At 42.3% G+C, this 27,295-nt stretch overlaps 1 protein-coding gene across 2 annotated transcripts in view; it reads left to right on the top strand.

Annotated features, from left to right (window-relative positions):
• The window catches only part of npas1 (neuronal PAS domain protein 1), a 63,871-nt gene extending 38,322 nt beyond the window's left edge, over positions 1-25,549 (top strand). For both annotated transcript variants that reach the window (XM_067594782.1, XM_067594783.1), the window contains 9 exons: positions 10,502-10,569; positions 12,318-12,407; positions 18,811-18,985; positions 19,156-19,268; positions 19,700-19,896; positions 20,067-20,173; positions 20,391-20,538; positions 21,906-22,018; positions 22,123-25,549. In XM_067594782.1, coding sequence (XP_067450883.1) covers positions 10,502-10,569; positions 12,318-12,407; positions 18,811-18,985; positions 19,156-19,268; positions 19,700-19,896; positions 20,067-20,173; positions 20,391-20,538; positions 21,906-22,018; positions 22,123-23,216 — 2,105 coding nt within the window. In that variant the 3' untranslated portion in view covers positions 23,217-25,549. The remainder of the gene's footprint in view (positions 1-10,501; positions 10,570-12,317; positions 12,408-18,810; positions 18,986-19,155; positions 19,269-19,699; positions 19,897-20,066; positions 20,174-20,390; positions 20,539-21,905; positions 22,019-22,122) is intronic.
• The last annotated feature ends 1,746 nt before the right edge of the window (positions 25,550-27,295 follow it).

Here is a 27,295-nt window from a genome sequence, read left to right as displayed (position 1 = left end):
TAATTATACAGCGTTTATAAAGCATTATAGACATAGGCGTCATAGAAAGTTTTTCTCTGGCAGAAAAGTGCTGGGGTGAAGCACTTGTGTGGTGAGACCAAAAAATACTGTGTGTGGGTTTTGTTTCTATGACAACAATATCTCAACAATTTCTATGACAACATATCACCACTCTAACCACCATTGTATCACCCCTTTACTTTTTATTGTTTTCTCACCATGAGCACCGACCGAAGGATGCTTGCCCTCATACTTTGTATGGATGAGCTTAATAATGGTGATGCCCCCACTGTCACTGCTCAATTTGACAGCTGTAGAGCAAGCAGGGTGTGGGTGCATGACATGATCCTACTGGTTGCCTGAAAAGGAGCGGCAGTGACGACACCAGCGGCTTTCTGAAAAGCTCAGAGATTTTCAACTAGAAATCAGAAATCATGATTTTGTTGATGCTTAAGTTTTTTCAGTGATAATTTTCACCGTAATAGCACCGACTATGATCCATTTTCTGCTCCGTATGAATAGTATTTATTTGTGTGTTGTGTGTGTAGTGTGTGTGTGCATGTGTGTGTGTGTGTGAGCCAGAGAAAGCGAGAGAAATAGATGATACACAAAGAGGGAGGAAACTATTGGTGCAATTTGTAATTACAGAAATTAACTATATAATGAGGACAGTGTAATTATACAGCCTGTCTAATTGCTACTATTACTGAGGGGAAACGATGCAGCTACAGTACAATTAGAGGTGTGTGTTTGCGTGTCTCTGCGAGTGTGTGCCTGTTCTTGTCTAATTGGAGGAAATGTGAGCAAAAAACAGTTGTGTTAATGGCATGTTTGTGTGTGACTGTGTGTGGCTCTGCCTACCACAATGTGTACTGCACAGTCCAGCTAAGGCATAATGGTTTAAATAGTATAATAAGTTGGGCTGAGTGTAGACAGTGGTGCCAATATACCCACATTTTGGCACTTTTCTCAAAATCCATAAAGGGCCACTCAACTGATTTTACACATAAAGGTTAGTAAATAATGTTTTCTGTTTGGTTTGGAGATCACAAATCTATAAGAAGAAGCCTGAGTTACAAACTGGGAGTGTGGAGTTTGGAAGATGTGGTATTTATAGGTATAGACAGGTATTCTCTGATGAAAAGACACTATTGATTGCATTATGGGAAATGTAGGATCCAGAGTTTATAGAGCTTAACTCATATTAGAGGAAAAAAGTCATGAGATCTCTGCTGCTGCATAGATTTTGACCATTCTTTTCAAAATCAGTTTCTTATGAGTCCCCCAAATTAATGGAAGAGCAAAATTAAATAACTGGAATACCCCTTTAATATGAGGAACATACAGTTTTGAGTATGTAGCGTGTTCACATTGGAAAAGTGACAAAATTACAAAATTACACTTGATCACAGTGGATAAGCTACAAAAACAAAGTTACAGATTGTGGCCAGACAGAAATAGCTAGGAACAAAAAAACATTGTTTTCTTTGCCCAAGAAAGAAAAAAAAAAAATTAAAATCAAGCTAGCTTTTTCTGAAGTTTTCAACAGCATCTCACTGTCCTCATCAGTGGATAAAGTTTTCTTAGTTGTTGTAGAGATGGCTCCGTTATCACATTAAAGATGGTCTCTGATATTGGATGTGCATGACCTCCTCTGATCTCTTGGCTGATGACTTTGACACCTTCCCAGATGATGCTGTGACCAGTTTTGGTCTGGTTTTCACAGACAGCTGATGTTGTCTGTTGCTGGTGTTCAGACCAGACACTTCTCATCCACTGATGATGAACATTAGATGTGATAGAATTTCTGGGAAGTTGGTGGATCTTGAGTCACATTTTTGTATACTAACTGCAAAAACACATACTTCATGGCATAAGAATTTCGCAAAGCATTAGATACTTACTTTTGTTACTTATAAGTTTTTGATGTTACGGACGCATTTTCTGTATTTAAAAATACTGAGTTTTGAATATAGTGTTAGTAGTAGAATACAGTGAACAATAGCTCACTGTAAAACAAAAGTGTCCCACTGAGTGTGCTCATATTGTATAAAACGTACATTGTGAGCCATAATGTAAAGCCATAGTGTCAGAATATATATATTCCTAAGGATGAATCCATTGGGATCCTTTGATATCGTATCAACCATCCGCTGTACAATCTGAATCTCTGAGTGATATCCATACAGTAGCATACTTATACACAGCCATGGCCTTGACTGTGCTATACACATAGTGAATTGTTTTGCCTCTGTGTTCCAAGCTTTTCTTGGCCTTGAAAGAAAATACCCGCTGTTTTGAAGAGTAGGTGTGCAGGTACAGTAGTTGTGTTGTCCTGTGCATTAACTGGAAGTGCAGTGGAAAGACAGATGCGGTATGGTGCTTACACCACAATGAGAAGCGTGTCTTGTACAAATGTGAACCGTAGCTGTAAATATATAGAAGCCTGCAGCAGCTACGTGAAGGTCATGTGAAATTGTGAGGCACTTGACAAACACAGTGAATTGCAACATGTACCAGGTGCAAACTGCAGAGGGTACTACGGTCTGAGTTATCTTGACCATTTCTTCCATCAGATTAGGCTCTAATATCTGGAGTATTTTATTAAATGTTTGGAGATTTTTACAAGCAGGTCACACAGTCTTGGCGAGGCCAAGGCTGAAAATGCAAGGCTAATTTGGACATCAGTTTGGACAAGTCTAGTACCCACAATGCATTGGCAGGGTTTTAAGTGTGATGCATGACTTTAATTCCGTTAGTGGAATGTGGTCAGAGATCCAGCTGAAAGGGGACAGGATGGAGAGGAGGGGAGACCAGGGGAAAGGGACAAATGTTGAAGGAATAAAAAGAAAAAAAGGGGAGGAAGGAGGAAGGAGAAGAGTCTGAGGAAAGAGAGAGGAGGGGGGTTGCATTCCTCCACACTCCCTCTTGTCCGAGGGTTTTTGGACAGGGCGAGGGGCAGCAGAGAGGGAAGGAAGGTGGAGGGTGGAGGAGAGGAGAGGGATGGAGCCAAGGGGAGGGGCCAATGTGGCTTTTGTCTGCTTCCCACGTTTCAAAGCCAGTCTTGAAAAATGAATAGACAGAGGAAAATCAATTGCATGACCTTCACAGAGAGAAAGAGAGAGAGAGATTGAGAGAGCGGAGGGTGGGGGGGTGGGGGGGAGGGAGAGAGAGACAGATTATGGAAGGAAGGAGCAAACGAAAAGGAAAGGCTGAAGGGGGGAAAGTAAAATGACCCATGATGTTCATTCCCATTTGGTGTGTGTCTGTGTTTGTGTGTGCACCTATTTGCTCAGTGCATGCAAGGACTAAACCCTTTTTATTTGAAATCATTTATATTTCAAAACCTCTCTGTATTGAGTAAATTTTTCTTTGGGGGACAGTTTTGTTTTTTCTATATTTCTCTACGTTTTTAAATGTCCCGTTAAAGGATAGTTCCAGTTTATGTCCACTGCAGCCTTATTTTTGTTGCTTTATTGTGGCAATCATTTCTATTACTTACGATAACACTGTACTCACCACTAACACTGGGAACACAGCGACCATGCTAAAAAGCAACCTGACAGGATAAGAAACACAAGTGGTTAGATGATCAGACAAGTTTTGAACAGGCTAACAGTTTTACTTAACTAAATCACTGTATTTGGGGGTAAAACTGAAAGTGAGGGCAACTACAATGTCAGAAATCACCCATCCCTGCACATGAAAACTGTGTGCACACAGTTTCGGTAAGTACAGTTTCTTAAACATCAATAAAGCCCCTTTCACACATAGTTCCCAGTAAATTACTGGCATAACCTTTCAGGCACCACTTCACTATTCACACATGTAGCTACATTCAGGAACATTTCCAGCAGTCCAGCAGATGGTGGTTGCATACCAACTGCCATAAAACTCAACAGAAGAAGAAAATGGGGCAGGGCCTGATATATGTGTAAGTGGCGGAAGACGTCTCTTATTATTTTCAGGAACAGTGCCAATGTTCTTGTAATGCATTTTATATTCAACAAGTTTGCAAGACAAATCACCGGCAAAAGCATCGACAAGGCAACTGTAAACAAGTTGCGGATTCACATACGTCATCACCGGAGTCTTGTGATTGGTTCGCTCACTCCATGTGAAAACGTCTTTTGTCAGATGGATGTAACCTTTTACGTGTTTGTCCCTGCAATGTTACTGCTTTCATTCACCACACAGCCATACCGGCATTTTCCCTGAAATGTCACTAGGTCTTGAAGTGGGAAATTAGCGGTACAAATTGTGATGGATGTTAACGACTTCTAGTTCGCTGCTCTCCCTGGTTTAAAGTTTCAAGTCTTTTGCACATCTGACCATGATGGTGTGGTTGTGTGTAGTCAGATGTGTACTCTCTTGCACCTGTAGCCACGCCCAGCAGTGATGTCACTGTGTACTGAAACATCCTGGAGTACACGTGTACATCACTGCAGCAAAATGAAAACAGTGGAGGTCAGCAAAAACAGGATTTTCAGCTAATTTTAGGTTGCTCATTAAAACCTGTGATCATCTGACTTTTTGTAGAGCCTGGCTGCTACTGGTTTTTTTCAGGCCAATTCTAATATTGATATTTGAGAGTAAAAAAATCCAATAATGACATATTGGTTGATCTTAAGTTTTCAATAAAAAACATAAAATAAACAAATATTTTTGATAAGGATCTTTTTAAATGTAATTATTAAAGATTGGGAGCAAGATATATACTAAATTTTACAGTTGAAAAATAAACTTGACATGTTCTCTGTAATGTAATGGAGACACTAAGTTCTAAGTTACCTCAGACATACCTTTGTCATTTCTACTGCAATTTCTCATCCAGCATATACGTGATACAAGATATCTGCGATAAGCTGAATCACATAAAAATCTGCTAATAATATTAGCCATGTCAATATAATATATGTGCTAGAGCTGATACCCAATCCTATAAAAAAAAGATCTAAGTTGTAATAAACTAGAATTACCCTTAAAAGCTTCCATAGTTTGTGAATTTGAAATTAAGCAGTCCAGCTGATTCATTTAAGGTAATTTTTTGAAAGCATAAATTCTCTCTTTCTGCAAATCTGGAGCAACTGAACTTTTAACAGGTGCAGTATGGCAGCTGGAGAACCCCACAGTCTTTTACAAGGTACAGTACAATGACAACTCACCGCCAGCAACAGGGCCAGCTGAAGTGTTTTACTGTCTCTGTTAGTGAGGTCAAACACACCTCTCTCCTCCCCAGTGCTGGTGACATTGACTTTCATTCCGCCTCCACTCACTCCCTCTCTCCCTTCTCTTTTCTTTCATTGCCACCGTCGTCCTCACCTCCCTTCAGTCTCCCCCCACCTCTTCACGTGTCTCCCTGCGTCTGCCTCCCCTCTAATTCACAGTGTTTAAAGCAGCCGGGGCTTTTAAGGGAAGTTAATTGCACTCAAATTATGTTCGACCGCAAAAGGAGCGCAGGAGGAGAGACAGTGAGATAGAGGAGAGATAGAGGGAAGGAGGGAGGGATGGATGTCAGAGTGAGAAGATAATTGCGCCAGAGAAGGATGCTGCGATTAGGGTCACTCTTTCACTCTCAGCCAAAACGTCACATTTGGATGATTGTAAACAACTTGGCAGGTGATCAGGTTCCTGGTTTGAAAGGGTGAAACTATGGCGGCAGAGCCAAACTTAAGAGACAAAGACGGATAAGAAGACAAAGAGAGAAGGGGGCTTTAGAAAAAGAGAGAGGGGGCCTCTGTGTCTGTTATCTGTTTGGTTCCCATGGTAACATCCTAACCTGGTTAAAAAGGTTGACAATGTGGGGGAGGAAAGGAAGACGGTGTGTGTATGTGTGTCTACGTGCATGTTGGTAGGGGTATGTTTGGGTGTGTGCTCGTGTGTGTGGCCGTTACTCATGGACTTAACTGGGACTAAATTATGTATTAGACAGAGGTATAATGAATATCATTCAAATGAAATTTCTATCTTTTCTTCTCGTGGAGCGCTGGGGAGACCCCGAGAATTGACCTGCAAGTCAGACTATAATTAACGTGTCTGATCGCGCCCCGTCCCATTCTGTCTCCTATTCCCACAATGAAATTAAACCTTGCAGCAGAGTCCTGGGAAGCCAATGAAATGGGAGTGTGACAGAAAGGAATGATCAAAGATTTCAGGTGCACACACATACACATGCACATATTGCAATGCGTGTACACACTGCAAGCACAAGGGCAAAATATGTCCGAGTGTCACATGAACCATTTTAAAGGATTATTACAATTTGGGTCTTATTTTCTTGGTTTCGCAAGATAACATTGCACTCTGTACTCACCAAAGTAATTGCTGAGATTTGGGAACATGGTAACAAAGTTACAGCAAAGTCAGACAAGGCAAGAAATGAGTCATCAGATGATGAGAAAGGTTGTAAACAAGCCAACAGTTTAGCCACATCATCTAAACCACTTTATTTGGAGGTAAAAAAGAAAGTGAGCTCATGTTGACTCACAAAATATTGCTAACAATCCCTTCAGTTAGGCCAGCATTCACAGGTCTAGATGGCAAACTAGATTTATATCAAGCTGAAAACTGTAACTTATTTCTTAATACTGCCACTTTTTAATTACCTTGCCAGGCAGCTGGACTCATGAGATCACAAGATGATGTGAGAATCCATCTTCAGCTTCAAGTTATGCGCTTGTGGCCGAACCACCAGTGGTTTGGACCAATAAGTGTCCTAGAATTACTGGCAGCTACGGGCATGGTCGTGTGACGATGGCGAGATGCGATAGCCCATAATAAACAGTGATAGACAGTCTGCCAAGTATTTTTTGAAAGTGCCTGCCCTTTTCCAAACAGTTGCCAAGGATGTCTTCTCACATGGTTCTGTGTAACAAACCATCTGGTGCGTCAGGTTAACTTTTTAATGAATGAAGGGACTCATGGTGCATTTACTATAAGTGTTGGTCAAAATACGGCTGTTTTCTGCTTGAAAAAGCTGTGTGTGTGTGTTCAGTATGAAAGCTGCTGGAAGATAGTTTAGATTTCTACTAGCGCCTCCAAAATATTCAGTATATAAATGGTGTGTTACGTATATATAACCCACATCGTAATTTTTACCCTCAAATTAAAGGTACCCTGTAGAGCTTTTTAATCAATAGTAGCACTACAGAGCAATGTTTTTATGAGTGGGTTGCTGCTTCCTTTTGTATCATGCACACACTCATGGACGCATGGTAGCACACGCTGATGCGATACACATTCCTGCCGCCAGTTTCATAGTTTTTATTCATAAAATCTGCTCTGCAAATGTTTTATGAGGCAGGAAATGCATTCAGCACTCAAGGATACACACAATACATTTGGTGAGATTCATGGCACAATTTTTATTACAATTCAGGCACTACTTATTCCAGATAAAAATTGTGTGCACGAGCAACTACGGCAAGTGTGATAGATCAAATTTAAACCAGGAGGTCAGTCTATAAACTGTGATGGATATTTACAAAGGACAGTTTGGGTGATAATATTCTCTCTTACAAATAAGTGTGGCTCACCTGGATTTGTTTAAAACCTGTATGATCATCAAACTTCTTGTGTTTCTTGCCCCATCTCACTTCTTTTCAGTGATATTGCTGCATCCCCATTTTATTATTCCTGATAGGAACTACAAAATAAAACAGCATACAGTTCGCCTCTCCAATGAGGAATCATTACCAACCTTTTGGGTTTCATCACATTTACTTTAGGTAATCTGGCTTAAAGGTTGTTTAGAAACTTTTACTTGCCCTGTCTGACATTGGTTGTAGTGACATTGATGAGTTCCCAGATCTCTTAAGTAGAATGAGGGCCAAACCTACAAAAATGAGAGAGAAGTAAAAATCAGATTGTAATGAACTGGAATTATTTTTTAAATTCTTAATTTTAAGCCACTAAATCTAGTTTATAATTTGGCAAGATTTTGTAAAAGTCATAATATGTAAAGATACAAATGGAGCCATGCAAGGTACTCGCTCACACACACACTCATACACAGACACACACACACACACATACATAGAAGTAGGGGTTCACAGCCCCACTACAGAGGGATCTTTGTTCTAGGGGTGAGATACCAACACCGCTGTGAGACTCTCTCTCTCTTCACATGTGCACATGATTGTGCATGCATCCACACACACACACACACACACACACACACACGCACACACAAACACACACACCAGGTCCAGTGTTTTGGTTTCCTGGCCGCCCTATTGTACCCTGGCAGTCTTTTAATAAATGGTCCTCTGTGTATTTGTGTGAGTGTGTGTTTAGACTCATCCGTCAGCCCCCCTGGCCTCATGTCACATCCAGCATTTCCTTCGCCCCGCTGACACCACTCAGCACTACTGATCACCCACCATCACCTCCACTCCTCCAGGGATCTGTGGCATGAAACTCCGGACACACACACACACACACACACATACACATAGTCCATGTACATATTTCTTTAAATTCTTGCGATATGCACATACTAACATCCCAGTGTATGTGTGTCCTTTTTGAATCTTTCTCATATGGTCATGATGGGGGTCGCTTCCTCCAGACTCCCCAGCGCCTGCAGCTTCATCGTAGCCCCACAAGGGAGCCTGACAGGCAGGCAGAGAGCGAGATGGGCTCCCCATCCCCCTCCAGGCAGTGACTGGCTAGGCTGAAGGGTCCCAGCACCAGACCCCCTTTCATAGCCTTGAATGGACTTGCCTTATTTATATTCACACTCTGTCACACAGGGGGACCCCAATCTCACAATGCCACTGTGGCTTTGTCCGGCAACTCTGTATTTATGTGTGTGTGTGAGTGTGTATGTGTGTGCGCGGGTATTTGTGTTGTTTAATCGGAGGGCATGTTACCGCTGTGTAGTCGGTGCATGAGAATTCATTGCTGTGTGTATTCCTGAAGTGTGTGTATGTGTGTGTGTCTATAGCTCTAATGGAATGCCTCCCTCTTCTATTCACCGAACCCACATCACAAGCAGGCAGCTGGGCGATATATATATATGTGTGTGATTGTGTAAGTGTGTGTGTGCGTGTGTGTGTGTGTGTGTGTGTGTGTGTGTGTGTGTGTGTGTGTGTTCCAACCCTCCCTCTGTGTTCAGTTGTAACCCAGAGCAGCGCTTTCATTTCATCATAACGTGTATTGATTTCCCTCAGCCTTGCAGCGACACACACACACACACAGATATCCGATGATCCCTAAAGTCTAGCACATAGACTCACACACATGTACACATTCATATGCTCTTTCAGACACACACACACAAACACACACATAGTTTGTCTTTGCTGGATAGGGAACATGGTGTTCAAAAGCAGCCCTGTTGGAGTGAGATTAGTTCTCACATATGGTCCCCACTTTTGCAATCACATGCTCGCAGGTGCGCACACACACCGTCACATACTCTTTCTGACATAAAACAGTAAATACGGCTGATTGCTAAATTAATCTTCCACGTCACTGCAGCCCCTTGTGCCCGCGTTTGCTTGGGAGAAAGTGATCACTCTCGCCTTCCTTAGTGTTTTCTCATTTTCCCTGCCGTACCCTTTCTGCTTTTCTCATACCTATCTTCACCCCCCTCCTCCCCTACCTAACCACCTCCAACTCTATTTGTATTGTAATTGCCTTGGTAAACAGCACCACTTTGGCACTGAAGCAGCTCTGATAGCTTGTGTTTGGGATGCATTAAGAGTGGCGATGCAGACACCATGAGTGTGTGTGTGTGTTTGTTTGCGTATCTGGGGGAGATTGAGTGGTGTGCGTCACGTAGAACCTCCTTAAGCTCTGGGGGGGTTTTTTTTGGTTTTTTTAGATGAAACCATTTTGGTCGATTTTTCTGTTTATCGGCCATGATTGGTTCATTTTCTATTTCAGAGCAGATTTAAATATGTCACAGAGATGCAACATTATATCAAAACCCCACTGCTGAACAAGTTGTACTTACAAATCACTGTGTATAATTATTAATATCTCACAGCTGTATTAATCAAGTCCAAAAGTGGAGTCATTGTAAATGTCCACAGAGTAAATATACACAGCTTTTCTTGGAGTTTTTCCACCTCTCATATTCATTTCCTTGTCCAAAAAAGTGAGCTTAAGTGTGTAAGAAAACAAGACCCATCATTTCATGCTGGGATTTTTCTTACACTTCAACAAAGCAGATCTTTGGAAAGTGTTTTTATATCATTTTATTAAACAACAAAGCTACTATATTTTCCTTAGATATTTAGATATTATTTGATTTAACTCCAAGAAAATTTGTTGTCTCTGCGGTATGTTCTAGTTTGACAAATTTGTTCTTAACATGGCAAAACAAATTTTGTATTTGAGTGGCAACAGTGACCAGGAATCTTGTAACAGTCCCTTCATAACAGCGATGTCATTAAAGTCAAAGCTTTTGTACATGGAGGTTTGTCTGCATTGTTAATTATTGAAATCAGCTTTATAGTCACAATATGATGATGTTTGTTATTTCTCTTCGCAGTAAGACGATCAACTCATTCTCTGGCCACTGACATTTTTGAACAGCACCTAGGGGCGCACCTCCTGCAGGTAACAACCAAAACTCACACACCCCTTTTCTGCCTATTTCATGATTATACTGATAATAAGTAACTTCTCATAATAGACGTAAAGATGCTCTCTTTTTTAATGTTTATTATTTTTATGGCAAGTGGAGCAACTATTTATTGAGCTTATCGGTGACTGAAACATGCTACAGTTAGAGAATCACAGTTTGCACCAGCTTTACTCTTCCTCCCTCAGTCTCTCAAACTTACATTTCCAAGCAGACTCCTAATACATGCACACATGTGGACACACACACACATCTCATGAACCTCAGATGCTCGGACGATATCGTTGGCTGCCAAAGCATGCCTCCCTTTTGCACTGACAGACGAACAGAGCCTGAGGGGGGATTCAGGGGCAGGAGGGCTGTGGGGATGACAAAATGCAGGATGTAGAGACAAAGGCTCAGAGGAAGTGTGAGGAACGTAAAACTGCAGATAGTACTTGTGGGCTACAGTAGGAGGAGGCTGAAGGGGGACAAGCTGGTTGGGACAGTAACCAGAGCAGAGGGGGATAAGGAGAAACTGTGAACATTAAAGAGAAAACAAGTATAAGTGGGAACAGGTGGGGAGAGAGAAAAAAGAGGGAATAAAGGTGGAGAATTTAGAAGTGAGAAGGTTGTGGTAAAACAAAGAAACGTTACATATGTCTGCTCTCCTCCAGCCTTTTAAAGAGGAAGGGAGGCTTAGGGAAACAGCGCTGATAGAAATCAAATTAACGCTCCAGAAAAACTGTATGATTCTTTCCTCCCAGCCGTCCTCCCGCCGTAATAGCCTGATAATTGCACTTTAGTTCTCCGACATTCAGGCGGCTGGTTTCTCCTCGCCGCGACACACGACGCCCCACACCCTGGCCACACATTTGCATACTGGATGTGTCAGTTGCATAAATTACCACTGCCACTTTAAGCACTGGGCCGCCAAAATAGCAATCATTCTTCTAGAGCAAAGTGGCCCTGGTCTCTGTGTACGTGTGTGTGTGTGTGTGTGTGTGTGAGGCTGACGCTGTGTCGGCTCACTCCTGGATGCTTGTTATGACGATTAATATTATTCTCTGAAGCAGCCCTCTCTAATGGGCTGGCTGTATACCTTTCACTTCTCATTAGAATCACTGCAGGCTGTAATGACTCTGGTTCTATCTGTGTCCGTACTGGTGTCTTGGTGTGTGTTGGTGTGTGTTGGTGTGTGTTTGTGTGGTCACAGATACAGGACGAAGCTTTGGTTCTGAGTTCATTACAGCTGATTGAAACAGCTCTGGTCTATAAGCTCAGTTTCTCATTTCTCTTTGTTTATGTATGTTTGTGTGTGTACATCTAAATACCTAACTGTGTGTTTGTGTGTACATGTGGCATTTTTATGTCTGGGTTGCTCTCTGTGTGTTTAGTAATGCAGGTCTTGTTGACAGGTGTTGTGTGTAGCTGTAGCCTGCATCTATGGGAGTTGTTTCATGTCTGTTCGCATTTATGCATGTATGTGTGTGTGTGTGTGTGTGTGTGTGTGTGTGAGTGTGTGTGTGTGTGAGTGAGTGCACTTGTGAATTGAGAGAAGGCCGAGGGGTGACGGGTTGTTTGTTCTCTTGCTCATTGTAATTTGTTCGATACACGCTAATTGCTCTAATTTGTCTGTCTTGTTTCTGTTTGCCTTTATGTGTGCATGTGTGTGTGTGTGTGTGTGTGTGTATGTTTGTGTGTGTGTGTATGTGTGTGTGTGTGTGTTTTTATATGTGCACAGTCTCTGGATGGCTTTGTGTTCGTGGTCAGTCAGGAGGGACGGTTTCTCTACATCTCAGAGACAGTTTCTATCTACTTGGGACTCTCACAGGTAAGACAAACTCATCACACACATACACACACATACACACACTAGAATAATCCTTTGTATACAAGTGCATTTGCACACGTGTACCTATCGTCTGCTTTCATGTGTCTGCATGTGTGTGTGTGTATGTGTGTGTGTGTGTGTGTGTGAGTGTGAATATCTTTAACTGCACTCTTCACGCTCATCTCTGGAGTGCAACTCTCACGGGCGCAACGCTACTCTCTCTCTACCTCTCTCCACCGCCCTCTCTCCCTCTCCAGGTGCTCACCTCTGTTGATTGCCTGTGGCCTCTTGTACTGTGAATGTTAAGTCCTGCCATTTTGCCCAGATGCATAAATAATAACAGTAATTACTGGCCCAGCAATCAAAGTGTCGCCCCAGCGCGCTGGGCCTGTCTAGGGGAACAAATCGATAGGCATCTTAAAAGCCACATTGATTGTAGGGAGGGGGAAAAACACCAAGGGGGATGGGAAGATAGATAGAGACAGCCGGAGAGAGAAAGAGAGGGGGAGGGAAGGAGGAGAGGTGTGATAAGAGAGGGATGTTTTGAAGTAAGAAGAATCAGTACAGCATAAGAGGGAGAGAGAGATGTAATTGAGTGTTTTTTTGAATGTGGAAATTTGCAACATTAAAGGATGAGTTCAGATTTTTTCTAGTTTATCTTAGTACAATACTCACATGCCATTTGTAGGCTAAAAGAGTAATCAGTCACTGTAATCATTCCCCTTGACTATACAGGCTTCAACGCGGCAATTTCCTAATGCGACTACAATATAAGTGTTTGTTCGGTGTAAAAGTGTGTTTTAAAGTTTAGACAAAGCTAATATGAGGCTTAAGCAGTCTGAATTAAACAAATCAAGTGGGTATTTTACTACAGTTTTCTTAAGAAGTTCATTCTTTGTGTTTTCACGGACAGTGTTTGCTTGCTGAGCCATGGCAGAAGAAAACTTCCTGGTAGCTGCATGTGGATTTGTTTCCAGACACAGACAACAGATTTACTTGACTACAAGAACTAAAAGTGAATACCCACTTGATTTGTCTAACTTACATTGTCTCATATGAAGCCTCATATTATGTTCAGCTGAATGCTTGTACAGTTGATTTTGTTTCCTATTTCTTGGGGATGTAAGGGCTGTCCTGCTGTAGACAGTTGCGCTGGAGGTTGTGATTTATAGTTCAGCGTCACGCATTTCACCTGATGATGGCACACCCGCAACACCACATGGATGTATTCTACATTATCTGGCCGCATCTTTCTTTAAATTATATTCCCCACAGTAACTGTGGGTTGTGTGTTTGCATTCTTTCATCAGATTTATGATACAAAACAACAATTAGAATGTTAACATTGCTGAATAAGAGACTCCTTCAAGTGCTACAGTACAAAGTGCAATAACCATTTTTGCGACCTCTAATGTACTGTAAGAGTAGAGATGTTTTTGTTAGATTTGTTTTACTGAAAAGCAGCAGATTATTGAACATTTTTTCAACTTGCTGCATGTTGTCTTCATTCTCAATGATCTCCACCAGCATTGGAAATTTGTAGAAGAAAACACAAGCAGTCTAAGCTGACCAATCACAGTTCTTGCAGTTTTCTAGTGTAGACTTTGTGGAGATGCACATCAGCTGGCGGCTATGTGGCACCACCGCCTAAACCCCTTAACATGCAACTATGAATGCAGCTTAAAACTGAAGTCATGTAGGAAGGGATCTCCTCACAGCCAGTGTGAAGAGGAGGAATGAGTACAGCAGAGTGTGGTATAACATAAGAAAGATGTAGAAATACAAATCTATCCTGTAAGCAGACCTAATGTTGCGTGCTGAGGATTCAATATGTGTTTGTGAATGTAAGAGCTGTTTGGGGTTTCCTTCAGTCTTTACCCACACACATGCACACTCACATCTACAGACTAAAAATACAAGAGCAAAAAAAGTTAAGACAGCCAACCAAAACAGTAAGATAGAGTGGTGAAAGCTGGAAGACAGCAAAAGGGGAGCAACAGAGGGAAACAGAGAGAACCAGACAGACAATTATGAGAGAGAAAGGGAAAATAGAGAGAGAGACAGTGGTACAGAAGAGAAAGAGAGAGAGAGAGAGAGAGTCTTGAGTGTGTAAATAGAGTTTAAATGTGCAGTAGGAATGAAATTCTCTTTGGGATTGCCTAGGTAAACAAGACAGCCGAGGCTTTGGTGGAGATGCTAATAAAACAGAGCTGTTCTTATCAGCTGAGCAGATGGCCTAACCCATCACATCTACTCAAACAGGGCCTAAGCCATCAGCATTCTAATAAAATTATTTATGATCGAAGATTACGCTCAAAACCTTGAACATACAACGCCACGTTTACCTTCCTGAAAAGATGAGAGCGGGCGGGGACGGAGGGGGTTTATGATGAGAAAGAGAGACAGCCGGAAAGGGCAGATAGAGTGAGTTAGGGGATATATGAGAGGGGAGAGTATATAGTGTGTTTATGGACACAAATGATGAGAAAGAAAAACATACAAAAAGAGAGAAAGGGAAGAGGACAAAAACACTTCGATGTACTTTGTTGGCGAGTGGAGGCAGACACTGGGGAGAGAGGAAGGACAGACAAACAAACGATGTTCTGAGTGGAAAAGTGTAACTGGTGGTTTGTTTTAGAGGGCATGTTGCCCCTGTGGACCACCCCTGCCGTCTCCTGTCCCCCCTTGTCTGACCCCTCTGCCCTAGCTTACACCCTGGGCCTCTCCCCTGACAGGGGGGTTGCTTAGCCGGCTTAGCCCAGGTCAGGCACCTTGACCAAGGGCATAGCCTGCCGCCCACTCCCCTGGCACCTGCAGGTATCATTTTTCTTCTCACCGGGGGTCTCCTGGCTGGAAGCACGGGAGTTAAACCTGGGAATGCCGCACAGCAGATGAGTGGGGAAGTAGAGGAGGCAAGAGAAGGGTGGATAGTGGATGAAAGTGGCAGAACATGAAGAATCGGAGGGAGGAGAGACAGAAAGGATGGAGAAGTAAGAGTATCACAGAAGGGGCTGGGAGGAGAAAGAAAAGGGATAAATGGGGTAAAGAGAAGGGAGGAAGGATGGTAGATTGAGGGAGGAGAGAATTGATCTGGGAATGGTTAGTATGCAGCCCCCGCTCCCCCCTCCCACCTCTCCCCCTCTCCTCTCTCCCCCCCTCCCTCCCTCTCTCCTCTCCCATCAGTCAGTGAGGGCTGAGGGCTGAGAGTGTGTTGTGGACCACTGCCCGGATGCCTCATACATATTAAAGCCCCCTGCTATTATTTATATCATGTCTCTCCTTCCCTTGCTCGGTGCCCCCCCCCCTTCCCCCTTCCCCCTCATCCCCCACCACACTGCCATACATACATGCACGTGCATGTCTGCACACACACACACATTCACGCAGATGCACTGACAGACAACTACTCACACAAACAATGACACACAATGACACAAAAACAGACAGTCTAGTCACATACACAGAGAAACACAGAGGCGCGTCGTGCTCTTGCATATACGCACAAACACACACACAAACACACACACACACACACATAGATTTGAATGATCTTGGTCTCTCCTCACGTCTCCCTTCGCGTCACATTCTATACCTGTTTTTACATCTGAGCCTGACTCATCCTCTCAATCGCACCGTCTCTTTCTCATCTTTTCATTTCTGTCTGATCTTTTTTCAATCCCTCCCTCCTGCCTGTGATGGAGTGATACTATTCGGATAGGTCTTAAGCCCGGTAAAGCCCATAAGGACCTGTTTGTCTCTCTACCTTGTTTTCCAATACCATAGGGCCAGGGGATTGTGTCTCTTTCAGATGGCTCGTCCACTGTTCTGAGCAGAGGTAAATTTAGTCCTTGTTTAAAATGACAAGAAGTCCCTTTGCAGAAGAATTGCTATTCATAAAATACAGGCTCCTTGACCCCAGATAGATAGATGAAAAGACAGACAGATCTATCTTGATATACAGTAATCAGTAATAAAATATGCCCAAAGCAAGGTTCAGAAACCAAACCCAGTCCATTTTCTTGTCAAATATCCTGCGTCTTAATGCATAGATACAAACTCTTAATTTTTAAAGTTTAATGAAAAAGTCAGTTTTGATGTCAGAATCAAAAGGAATGCGGCAGAAAAATCCAGCACCTAATAATTACACTGCTGACGTTGTATCTGCATGGTTGTAAGAAGTGCATGGGATCAAAAAAACATTTATTCTGTAGATTCAGGGTGTTGTGAAGCTTTTCATGTAATCCCTTCAATACTCAATATATTTTTGGGGCCTTAAGCATAATGGATCATTGAATTTAAAGGGTATTATATGAAATTAATTTTTAAAAATTGCAGATATACTTTTTCCTTTGAGTTACAGTACCATTCTGCCCCTCTCTCTGGTATTGCAAACAATAACTTACATTGATGGCGCTTTCGTTAATCTATGCTGTGGTTAATAACTGCTAAAACACATTAAAGTCACAATGAAATGAAGTTAGAGTATCTTTATATTCTGTAATGTAGCTCATAGTGAAACTGAATATGTGTGCAGGGTATAATTGCAAGTGGAATTTAAATCAGATCCCTCAGATTTGATTGGATCACTCAAACATGGGCGTGGCTTTGTGAAGATGGTGAGATATGGAGCTGTAGAGTTGGCCTCCACCTGGCCACACCTCCCTCACCTGAGTTCTTAGATCAGGCAGGGGAGAATGAGGAAGTAATGAAAAAAATAGAGCACAATTGTGCAAAGTTTTTGCCAGCTGAGACCCACACATATGTCCAACTATGATGTTACTCTGGTAGCTGCTACAACCTATGCACTAACGACGTGATGTTCTATGTGATAGGTGGGGTTAAATGTTTGCCCCAAATCTCAATTGACTGGATACATTTGTGTATATATGCCCCTGAGATCAAGATGAGTCATATTTCATTCATATTTCAAAGCTTTACAATGAAGAGAAAAGAGGAGCTTCAATATAAAAATATTCAAAAGTGACTTGTTCAAATATATATTTATCATATAACAAGAGATAACTGAACAATTAACTCAGGGATTAAGAGATTACATGTATTTACTGGTTTTTGCATTTAAACATTTTCACACATTTCATATGGCCTCTGTATTCAGTGTTTGAAATGATGACACCTTTATAACTTTTTTGTCTGTTTCACCACTGTTGGTATAAATAAAAGCAAAAAAAACAAAATAAATGAGTAAATATATGAAAATCAGTCAGTAGGCATTTTTACATATTTTCAAAGTCTGGTAGTAGCACATTTTTTCAGGATGTAAGAAAATTGCTCCATATAATGCACACAAATCTAGGATTTTTATAAAGTTTATTACAGGTGGCAAATTTCCAGGGCAACAGGGCAACCCCTAAGAAAATTAAACCCTGTATGTCTGAGACTAAGAACCTCTATCCCTTCACTTATCCTCCTTCACTCAGTGGGGGTTTCCTCCATCTTTACCCCTCATTGTCCATCGCTCTCATTCCTCCACTCCCGCCTTCCCCGTTTCCTTCGCTCACTCCCTGGCTGTGATGTCCTTGAGGGCCTGCTGAAGCTCCCATAAAGCCTGCAGTAAATGGCTCTAATCCGGTAATAAATGGCTGTGTCCTACAGACAAGGGTGTGAGGCTGCTGCAGCCACGGCTTTATCAGATGGAATAGTATTGGCATACGCATGCACAGACACACACACACTTTCACAGATGTAATAGAAGCTTGCATACATGTGTGTAGGCATGCATGCTCTCCAAACCCCCCCTTCTATTTCTCTCACACACACACACACACACACACACAGTGGCATACACACGCTCATTTATACAGCTTCAGATGGAATCACACCTGCTCCAATTGTGCTCCTTTTATGGATGCCATGCAAGAGCAGAGCCATTATTACCTTTAAATGATTAGAGATGCGACTATGATGCATTATGATGATAGGATCATATAGAGCTGTATGAGCTGATGCACTGCTCTTTATGCCTGCTGGGATAGACTGCTGGCTGTAACTGAATGAAGTAGCAGGGAGGGACACGGGAAATAAGAAGAATAGTAATGTGACCTTTGGAGATACTTGGAGTTCACCTGTTTTTAATCAGCAAATACAATTGATTTTTATCTTCCCTGGTTTTATTTGTGTAATACTGTAGTCACTTGGTCCTCTGAGACTGGACTTGAATGTATGTACTTGTGTGTGTGTGTGTGTGTGTGTGTGTGTGTGTATGGGAATGTCTTGCAACCTCCACTCTCCTTGTTGAGTTGTAACCCAGAGCAACATTTTCATTTTCCTGTCATAACGTATATTGATTTTTATTATGTGTGGGTGCACGTGTGTGTTCTTGCTCATGTGTAGGTAGTTGTGCTCCCAGCTTCTGTTTTTGATCAATGCATGCACCACTCTTCAGGTGGAGCTGACCGGCAGCAGTGTGTTTGATTACATCCACCCAGCGGACCACGTTGAGATGGCAGAGCGGCTGGGGATCAGGCCACATCTGAGGGCCGAGGCTGGCTGCCACACGGCCCCCGAGAGCGCTTCCAGCTCTGCGTCCACCTCCTCCCTAGCTGGCACCCCTGAACCCGGTACTGATCTTGCAGTCAGTTTATAGAAAGAAAATGAAAGAAAGAAAAAAGTATACTTCAGTTACTAGTTTGAATTTGCATTGTCAAAATTTAAAAAGAAAAAAAAAACAATTCGATTTCTGACTAATTATTTGCCTCTGAGATGAATATGGTTGCTCTGTCATCCTCAGCTCCATCTAGTCCTCATTCTCCTGCTGATGATCCTCCAGACCGCGGTTTCTTCATCCGCATGAAGTCCACTCTCACCAAAAGAGGCCTGCACGTCAAGTCTTCTGGATACAAGGTACAAATGCCTGAGGAAAAAATAATTAGAAATTCAAACCATTTCTTTTATAAATTCACATTTCCTTGTTTACCTGCTTGTTCTTGGCACGGTGAAATAACAAGCAGACCCTTGTCACTTTGTTTTGCACCAACAGTGTTTCATAGCACTGTCACGTTGGTCGTTTTATGTGTTTTATGGCTGTGACCTTATTTCACACTGGACTGCTGCACACAACAGTTTACTGCACTCAGTGCTGTAAAGCCAGTGCTGCTGCATTCTTTGAATCTAAATTTGTATTGTCTTTATGTTAATATGTATGGATGAATGTTTCTATTGAGTTCCTCTTAATGCTGCTGCACTGTGTTACTGTTGTAATTCATCAGGAAATGCAAAAATAACCTTGTGTGTCAGCTTACATATACATACTGTTGCATTCTTCTTTTTCTCAGGTGATCCATGTGACGGGACGAATCCGCTGCCGCCCTGCACTTGTTCCAGGCTCCACACGTTCAGTGCGTCGACCTTTGGGTTTGGTTGCGTTGGCACACACACTTCCGCCTTCCACTCTTAATGAAGTCCGCATGGAGAGCCAGATGTTTGTCTTCCGAGTGAACATGGACCTACAGGTTACATATTGTGAGAACAGGTAAAGGGTTTTTATTTTGTGTGTGGTTAATGATTTTGGAGCGCTTCTACTTTAATGTTTTTTCATGAAGAGTTGGCAGAGGACTGGTGGGCCTGTTGTTGGTTTGAGAAGACACATCTGCTCCTGATGAGTGCACAAATGTTTTTTTTTTTTGTTGCATTTCTTTACAGGATCTCAGAGTATATGGATCTGACCCCAGCAGAGGTGGTGGGACATACCTGTTACCACTTCATCCATGTAGAAGATCTGGAGAACCTCCGGCAGAGCCATGAAGACTGTGAGTCACATCCACTACTGCCATTGTACACATTGTCTGAACTTGAGGGCTTAATGAATGTAGGAGCGCCTGCTGAAATCATATTCTGTCCTGTTGTGATAGGCGCCCTCTGCTGCCATCATCATGAACTGCCAAACTCACTCTGGACTTCTTTTCTTCCTTCCTCTCCTCTTTCTTTTCCTCATATACATCCTTTTCTTTCCACTTTCCTCTCCAGTGCTGAGGAAAGGCCAAGTGGTGACCGGTTACTACCGTTGGCTCCAGAGGAGAGGAGGCTACCTGTGGATTCAATCCACAGCCACCGTCTCAATCAACCACAAAGCCCCCCATGAACGCAACGTCATCTGGGTCAACTACGTTCTCAGGTCAGCTCAGCCACAGCAGGACTGCCAATATGAAACAAATGTAAACATAGACGCATACTGTACCTTTACTGTGCACAGAGATTCTTTGAAGGGATAGTTGATGAAATGGAGTGGGATTATTGGAAGAGTTTCACTCAATGCAACATACAAGAAAACTGATGAGGACATTTACAAAATTGTGACATCAAAGGAAAGCACATTACCAGTGCCTATTAAAGTTAATACTTATTATATTTTATATAAATATTAAATATAATTATAATGGTGATGAAAATTTTAAGATGACTGAAATGACAGCCAACACACAGCATGTTATTATTTTTATTCAAAGTAAGTCAATTGTGGAACATAACTCAGCTTTACAGGCTTTCACAGTGGATAATGTTATGATGGGCAGACCATTTTTAATTTTTTTTAAAAATGAATCTCTTTACTTATTGGCTTTTTAAAAAAATGAATTGTACTTAGTTTATTTATTATTTATCAAACTTGCATTTTTGGGTTTTAGAGCTGCTGTAAATTTAAGCTCTGTTGGTTTGTGTTTAAGTTGAAAAATTACTCTTTAAATACCTTATGACTTTTGTCTAAGGATTTGTTTATTTACTACACAGATACAACAACTGCAATAACCTCGGCAAAATATGCTTTTCCCTTATTTCTCTCTTGTATACACATATTCACCCAGACACTAATGCAAATATACTCAGAAGAAGCCCCATGCGCATACACACACACGCATCCACAAACACAGTACATAACAAAAATGCGCGCACAGTGACAGAGCAGTCAGACAAAAACAAGAGGAGTAGGCTGAATTTCAATGCTAATTGGACAGAAGCTATATAATTACAACAAATGGATGTCAGAATTTTGGGGGCTGAATGGTGTTTTAGTTAATTAGTGCTGTAATTACAAGAGCTCATTAACTTCTCCAACAGCCTCCTCCTTGTCTGAGCTTAACTGTGTATAGGTGGGCTGCTGAGTGGGGCATAGTGTGTGTGCATGTGTGTGTGTGTGTGTGTGTGTGTGTGTGTGTGTTTGTGTGTCTTGAGGGCGGGGTCTGACTATCTCTGTTTGCATGTGTCAGTGCTTGTGTATGTGTGATAAGCGCTGTTGTTTGGAGATTTGGGTGTGTGTTAGGTGGAGGTTACAAAGGTGTGAGGCAGTTTGGCTATTGGAGGTTGTTATTAGGCTGATTATATGTTATTTCCATCTCTAAGTATTCACTCAAATCAGCACAGCAATAGTTTTTTTTTTAAAGCTGTAAGTGGCTTTAAGTGGTAGATGTTCATTTGTGTATATGTCCACCTTTTCTCCCTCCCTTTCTCCTTTTTTTCATTTTCCTCTCCATTAATCCATCCATCCAGTCGAACAGAGTTGCCCGACACACCCCTGGATGTACTGCAGCTACCAGAGAGCATAAGAGCAGAGCGACTTCGAGTCAGCTCCTCTCCCACTGACAGCTCCCCACAGACCCGAGGTAGGAAACTACACACACATTACTACCTTCCCATGATGCCCACTGACACACAGAAACACCTGCCAACACGTCTTCTTATCATATAAATCTTCCTTCCTCCTCAGGCTCGCAGTCAGTGAAGAACTCAGTGGGGAAGACTGACCCTGACACTAAAGGCAGAGAGAAATTCACCGCTGCTGCCATCCAATCAGAGGACAGGAGGAAGCGCCTGCTGAGGTCCGACCCCGAGGGCGCTCCACCTGAAACCCGTCGCAGGCTGGAAGAGCTCCGTCACACCGAAGAGAGCGTATCAGCCTCCTCGGACCTGGCGAGTGAAAGTGAGGGGGAGGAGGAGGAAGAGACAGAGTGGGACCAGGGGGGAGACAGTGACAGATTGAAACAAGAAGACGGCGGGGGAGGAGGCAAACACAGTAGGGGAGGAGACACCCCAACTAGAGGGGAAAGGGGGGGCAGGGTGCACAACGGCCGGGCTGTGATCCAGCAGCTGAAGAGTGTAGTGACCCCGTCTCCCCTGCCTGGCAGCCCCAGCATCAAGACTGAACACGAAGCCCTGACCACTGGGGGGCGCTGGGGGTCTCACACGCAGACCACCACCTCACACACACACACCACCCAGCCCCAACCCTCACATGCACACACACCCTCCAGCAGCCTCAACGGTGACAGCCCCACCACCCCAATACCCGACTCCTCATCTAGCAGTGAAGCCCCCCCAAAAGGCTTGTTCACTCCCCCGTCTCCAGCTCTGTCCCCCGCCATGTCCGTGTCCTCCCCGTTGCCCCGTGAAGAGAGGGTTGTGTCGGGGGTGGTCAGTCGATGCAGTGGGGGTAGCAGCGGTGCAGGTCCTGACTTTGAGCTGCTACAGAGACTGGCTGCAGGCGGTGCAGCAGGACGGGTCCTCTTCCACCCCCTTGCCCTCGGCCCGCAGGGCCCTCAGAGCCTCTACGCCCCCAGCACTATCCGCTACGCTCCACCTGAGCTGCCCCCCTCCCACCACCACAGCACAGGACACAGCGATGGCCTGCAGCTACGCTCGGACCACCACAAGGGACCCCCATCGGCCTTCTTCCCCCACCTACAGCGGCTAGCCGGCTTGCCACCCTTCAGTGGTTTCTCCCCGTCTGACAGCCCTTTCTCCTCTGGCCTGCCCTTCTGTATGAATGGACTGAGGGGGGCTGCAGGCTCCGAGGAGGACTGAGACTGAGAGGGGAGGAGGTGACAGGAGAAGAAAATAAAAATGAAGGACAGAGCGGATTGACAGAGCAGAGAGAGACATTGAAAAGGGCAGAGGGACTGAAGTGGCAGGACATTAAGCCTCTAAGGACGTTACTGATTGGACAATGAGTTGAATAACTAAGATTTAAAGTATGTGACAAGCCACTGCCGTAGGGAATTATTGTGTCTGCGTATTGTGGACAAGTGACAGTGACTCTCAGAGAAAACAGAACATGGAAACTTTTGATTGGTTCTCCCTCAAGACTTTCCGTCTCTACAACAATAATGAACTCTGTGTCTTTCTCTAGATAACTGTGTTGATTTCTGTGTCTCTTCCACTCAGAGAAGCCATATTGTATATAGAGACAAAACCATAAAGACCCTCAGCTCACATCCTCCTCACCATCACCCCAATTAACCCAATTAACCGTAAAGCCAGTAGAAAGAGATGGACACTTGTCTGTAGGAACGAAAATGACTTTGGAATATAAATTTTTATTATTGCAGTATTATATAATTCATCTCTTATACTGGGATTGAGGTGAGAATTTGATTATAGGGTTTCCCTTAAAAGAGATGGAGGCAGCCCTCGCCAGATGTTTTTGTACTGAGATTCAAAAATATTAAATAATTAAAAAAAAAAAAGTATTCATCAGTCCGCCATACTTAAAGCACACTGTTGGGGACAAAAATATGAATAAAGTAGTCCCAGACATTCCATAATCTATAAGGGAAGAAAATGCAATGCAGACAGGAGATGTTATTTCTGTTGTTTGATTATAGGAAGGTCATTTGTTTAACTGAGTGAGAATTAATTATAGTATATTCTGATGCTGCGGTTGTGTTTGTGTATGAAAGCCATATTCTTGTTGTTTTTTTTTAAAGGTTTTTTTTAATTATTTTTGATTTCGGATAAAACAGATGGCAGGACGGTATGAAAAACATGTCGAGTTAAGCAAAATAACATTGTTTTATTGAATGCACAATATCATTCAAATACCTTTTTTGTTATTCTTTAAAAAAAAGAGATATTTCTGAAAATGTTTTTAGGCAGGAAAAGTGTTTATTATCATTTAAAACCTCTGTGTTTTTCTGAGCACTTATTGAAATGTGTTCCAGTGTGAACTCAAAGCACTTCATCACTTAACACTCTCTGTGTGATCCTGTTAAAACAGAAAACAATGCAAGAGTGGTCACTAATATCATAGCCTGACCACGGTGGAGTAGAGGGAATAAATGGTCATTTAAAAAGGCAGGTGTGTGATAAATTAAAAGACCTGGTGTGGTCGTAAAAAGAAGACCATTAGAGGTCAATAAAAATGAACTCTGATCAGAATTATGCTCATATTGGTTTCAGTTCAATTCAGTCAACTGTGGAATAAAGCTCTGAATTAAAAAGTGGAAATGTAAATCACTAGTTGGAATTCCTCTCAGGATTGAAAAAACAAACACAAAACACTTTTTATATGAGAAAACTTTTTTTTTTCAAATTACTGCTCAGAATATTTAATCTCCTATTTGAACTGGTTAGTTCACAAAAAAATTAGTTTTTGTCTAAAAGACACTCAAAAAAACTCTGAAATTTCACTCCAAAATGTGACATGACATTTAACATTTTAAAAATATTTGCTATCAATACAGCAAACTAATCATAATTAAACATCTGTGAGGTGATTTGCAATTTTTAACCTTTGGCTGCAAAATGGCAACATTATCAACAATAATAATCCATGATATAAATACTCAGAAACATCACTTAATTCTTTAGCACTTTGGAATGAAACCCTTAAAATGGAGCTGCCAAGATACGCCTAAATTCATATTATCTGTTAAAAAACAAGTTATCCAAATGAGTCATGCCATACACTTTATGTAACTTTTTTTTCTTCCAAATTGAGATTATGATCGACCATCTGATCCGAGGGCTCAGTTTTTGTGGGAATGTCTGATGTTCTAATGTCTGACAGAAAAAAGAAAAGAAAAAAAAAACATTTCTAATTGTTCGGATCCAATGTGCACTACACACCCATACTGTAGCTGTCACATACAAATATGTGTGAGCGCACATATTCTCGGGTGTTTAATGGTATAATGTGTGTTTGCGTGCCTGCGTGTGTGTATGTTGTGCGTGTATTTTTTTTTTTTTGTTGTTGTTGAATTAAATAGCTAACCCTTTGCCCATCACTGTGAATCTAACGTTATCCTCCCATCTTTGTGAATACTCCACCCGCTCATCAAATAAAATGAACAAATGTAAAAAGAAAAACAGTGATACAGATGATGATAACAATAAAAATATTCCAGTAGAGGAGCACAGCTTAGGGTTTCCTTGTTTCTTTTCTTGCTTCTGTGCATGATTTCAACACACACCCGACGATGAAAAACTCATTTAAGATGCAGGATTCTATTAATTTTTTTCTTAGTTCCACGTGTGATTCAAACAGATCAGTTAAGTTTGTTCTGAACTTACATTTGCATAGCATATATTAGATTTATTACGTCTTGATATTAGACTAGCATTTCTACACAGCCTTTTCACCATATGTATGAGACTAATATAACTTAAAACAACACACAGCCGAGAGTAAAAAACACATGGGACGAATCAGTGGTAGAATAAATATAAAAGATGTCTGTGACACAGAAAATAGTTATGTGTTATAAACAAATCAGGAGGGCGAACGCTGCAGTTGTCATCTTTCATATCCCTGGAGTAGACAAGACACAATAAAACACACAATAAAACATAACACTATTGATCCTTAATAAAAAAAAGTGAAGTGTGGAGCAGGTGAGATCGACCCTGACATGAAGTGATGCACCAGGACATTATTTGAATGTGTTGGATCCAACAAAGGCCATAAAGGTGTTTTAAAAATGAAGACAAAAGCACAGCCTATGTGTGTGTCTGTGTGTGTATATATGAGTACATTATGAGCGTCTCACTTATGAGAGACTATATGCAGGCGTGCATTACCGTGTGTGTGTGTGTGTGTGTGTGTGTACATTGGATGGTTTGCTTGTGTGTGTGTGTGTGTGTGTGTGTGTGTGCGTGTGTGTGTGTGTGTGTGTGTGTGTGTGTGTGTGTGCGTGTGTGTGCGTGCATCTCCATGAATTCGTGAGTGTGTGTGTGTGTTGTCTGAAGCAGCCCCAGGGAGGGGCTCTGACATTGAAGACGGGTTAAATCCTGTTTTACATTCAAGTGGCAGGCCCTAGTTCATTAGAGTGAGGATCATTCCTCCTCAAGACCAAAGGAAGCGCATACTAAACAAGAGCAGTTGTTGGGGAGAAAATGCCATTGTACGTGCAAAAGTGTATGTAGGCTACTGTATAAGTGTGTGTGTCTGCACGCACGCTGATGTGCTGCGAACAAAACTGCGAAATAACCTCTGGTTTCTTCTTTATCGCTATCTTTTTCTGTGGAGTACAGTCTTTACATAGCAAAGTAAAGGTGCGGCTTGTACAGTGGAAATCTGTGTGCACTATTTGTGCGTGTGTATGTGTGTGTGTGTGTGTGTGCACAAGTCATGGCAGCTCTCCTGACTGGCTGTCTTCTACTCAGCCTGTCATTGAGTCACCCATACGCCCTCTCTGTCAGTGACTTTGATGGCTTATCTTACCCCCTGAATTGGAGTCGCGCTCCCGGGGGAAATACCTTAGCACATGTAAATGCATTTGAAAGAGTAAAAATATGGGTAGGAATAATAGAGTGAGGGATATAGGGAGACACCCAGACAGCTTCCACCTTACATGGGCTTACTACACCTCCACAGCTCTCTCTTCCCTCCATTCCTCCACTACTATTTTCATCTTTGTCATTGTTTCCCAACAATCTTCTTTCTCCCCTCAGCCAGGAGAAGGCCAATCCATACTTAATGCAGTTCTCAAGGCAGATCCTTTGATCCATACGCATGGCATTTAACACCTGAGAGCAGATGAGCAATCTGCTCTAAAAATGAGCAGAGGTTATGGCTCTTACTTTCAGAGCTGAGAGTGCAGATGTGAAGCTACAGGTTTGGAGATGCATGAGGCCAGACATGGACTTGGAGATGGGTCTGTGGC

This window comes from Thunnus thynnus, chromosome 7 (genome assembly GCF_963924715.1).
Source record: "Thunnus thynnus chromosome 7, fThuThy2.1, whole genome shotgun sequence".
Lineage (NCBI taxonomy): Eukaryota > Metazoa > Chordata > Actinopteri > Scombriformes > Scombridae > Thunnus > Thunnus thynnus.
This window is presented reverse-complemented; position numbering and strand designations above follow the sequence as displayed.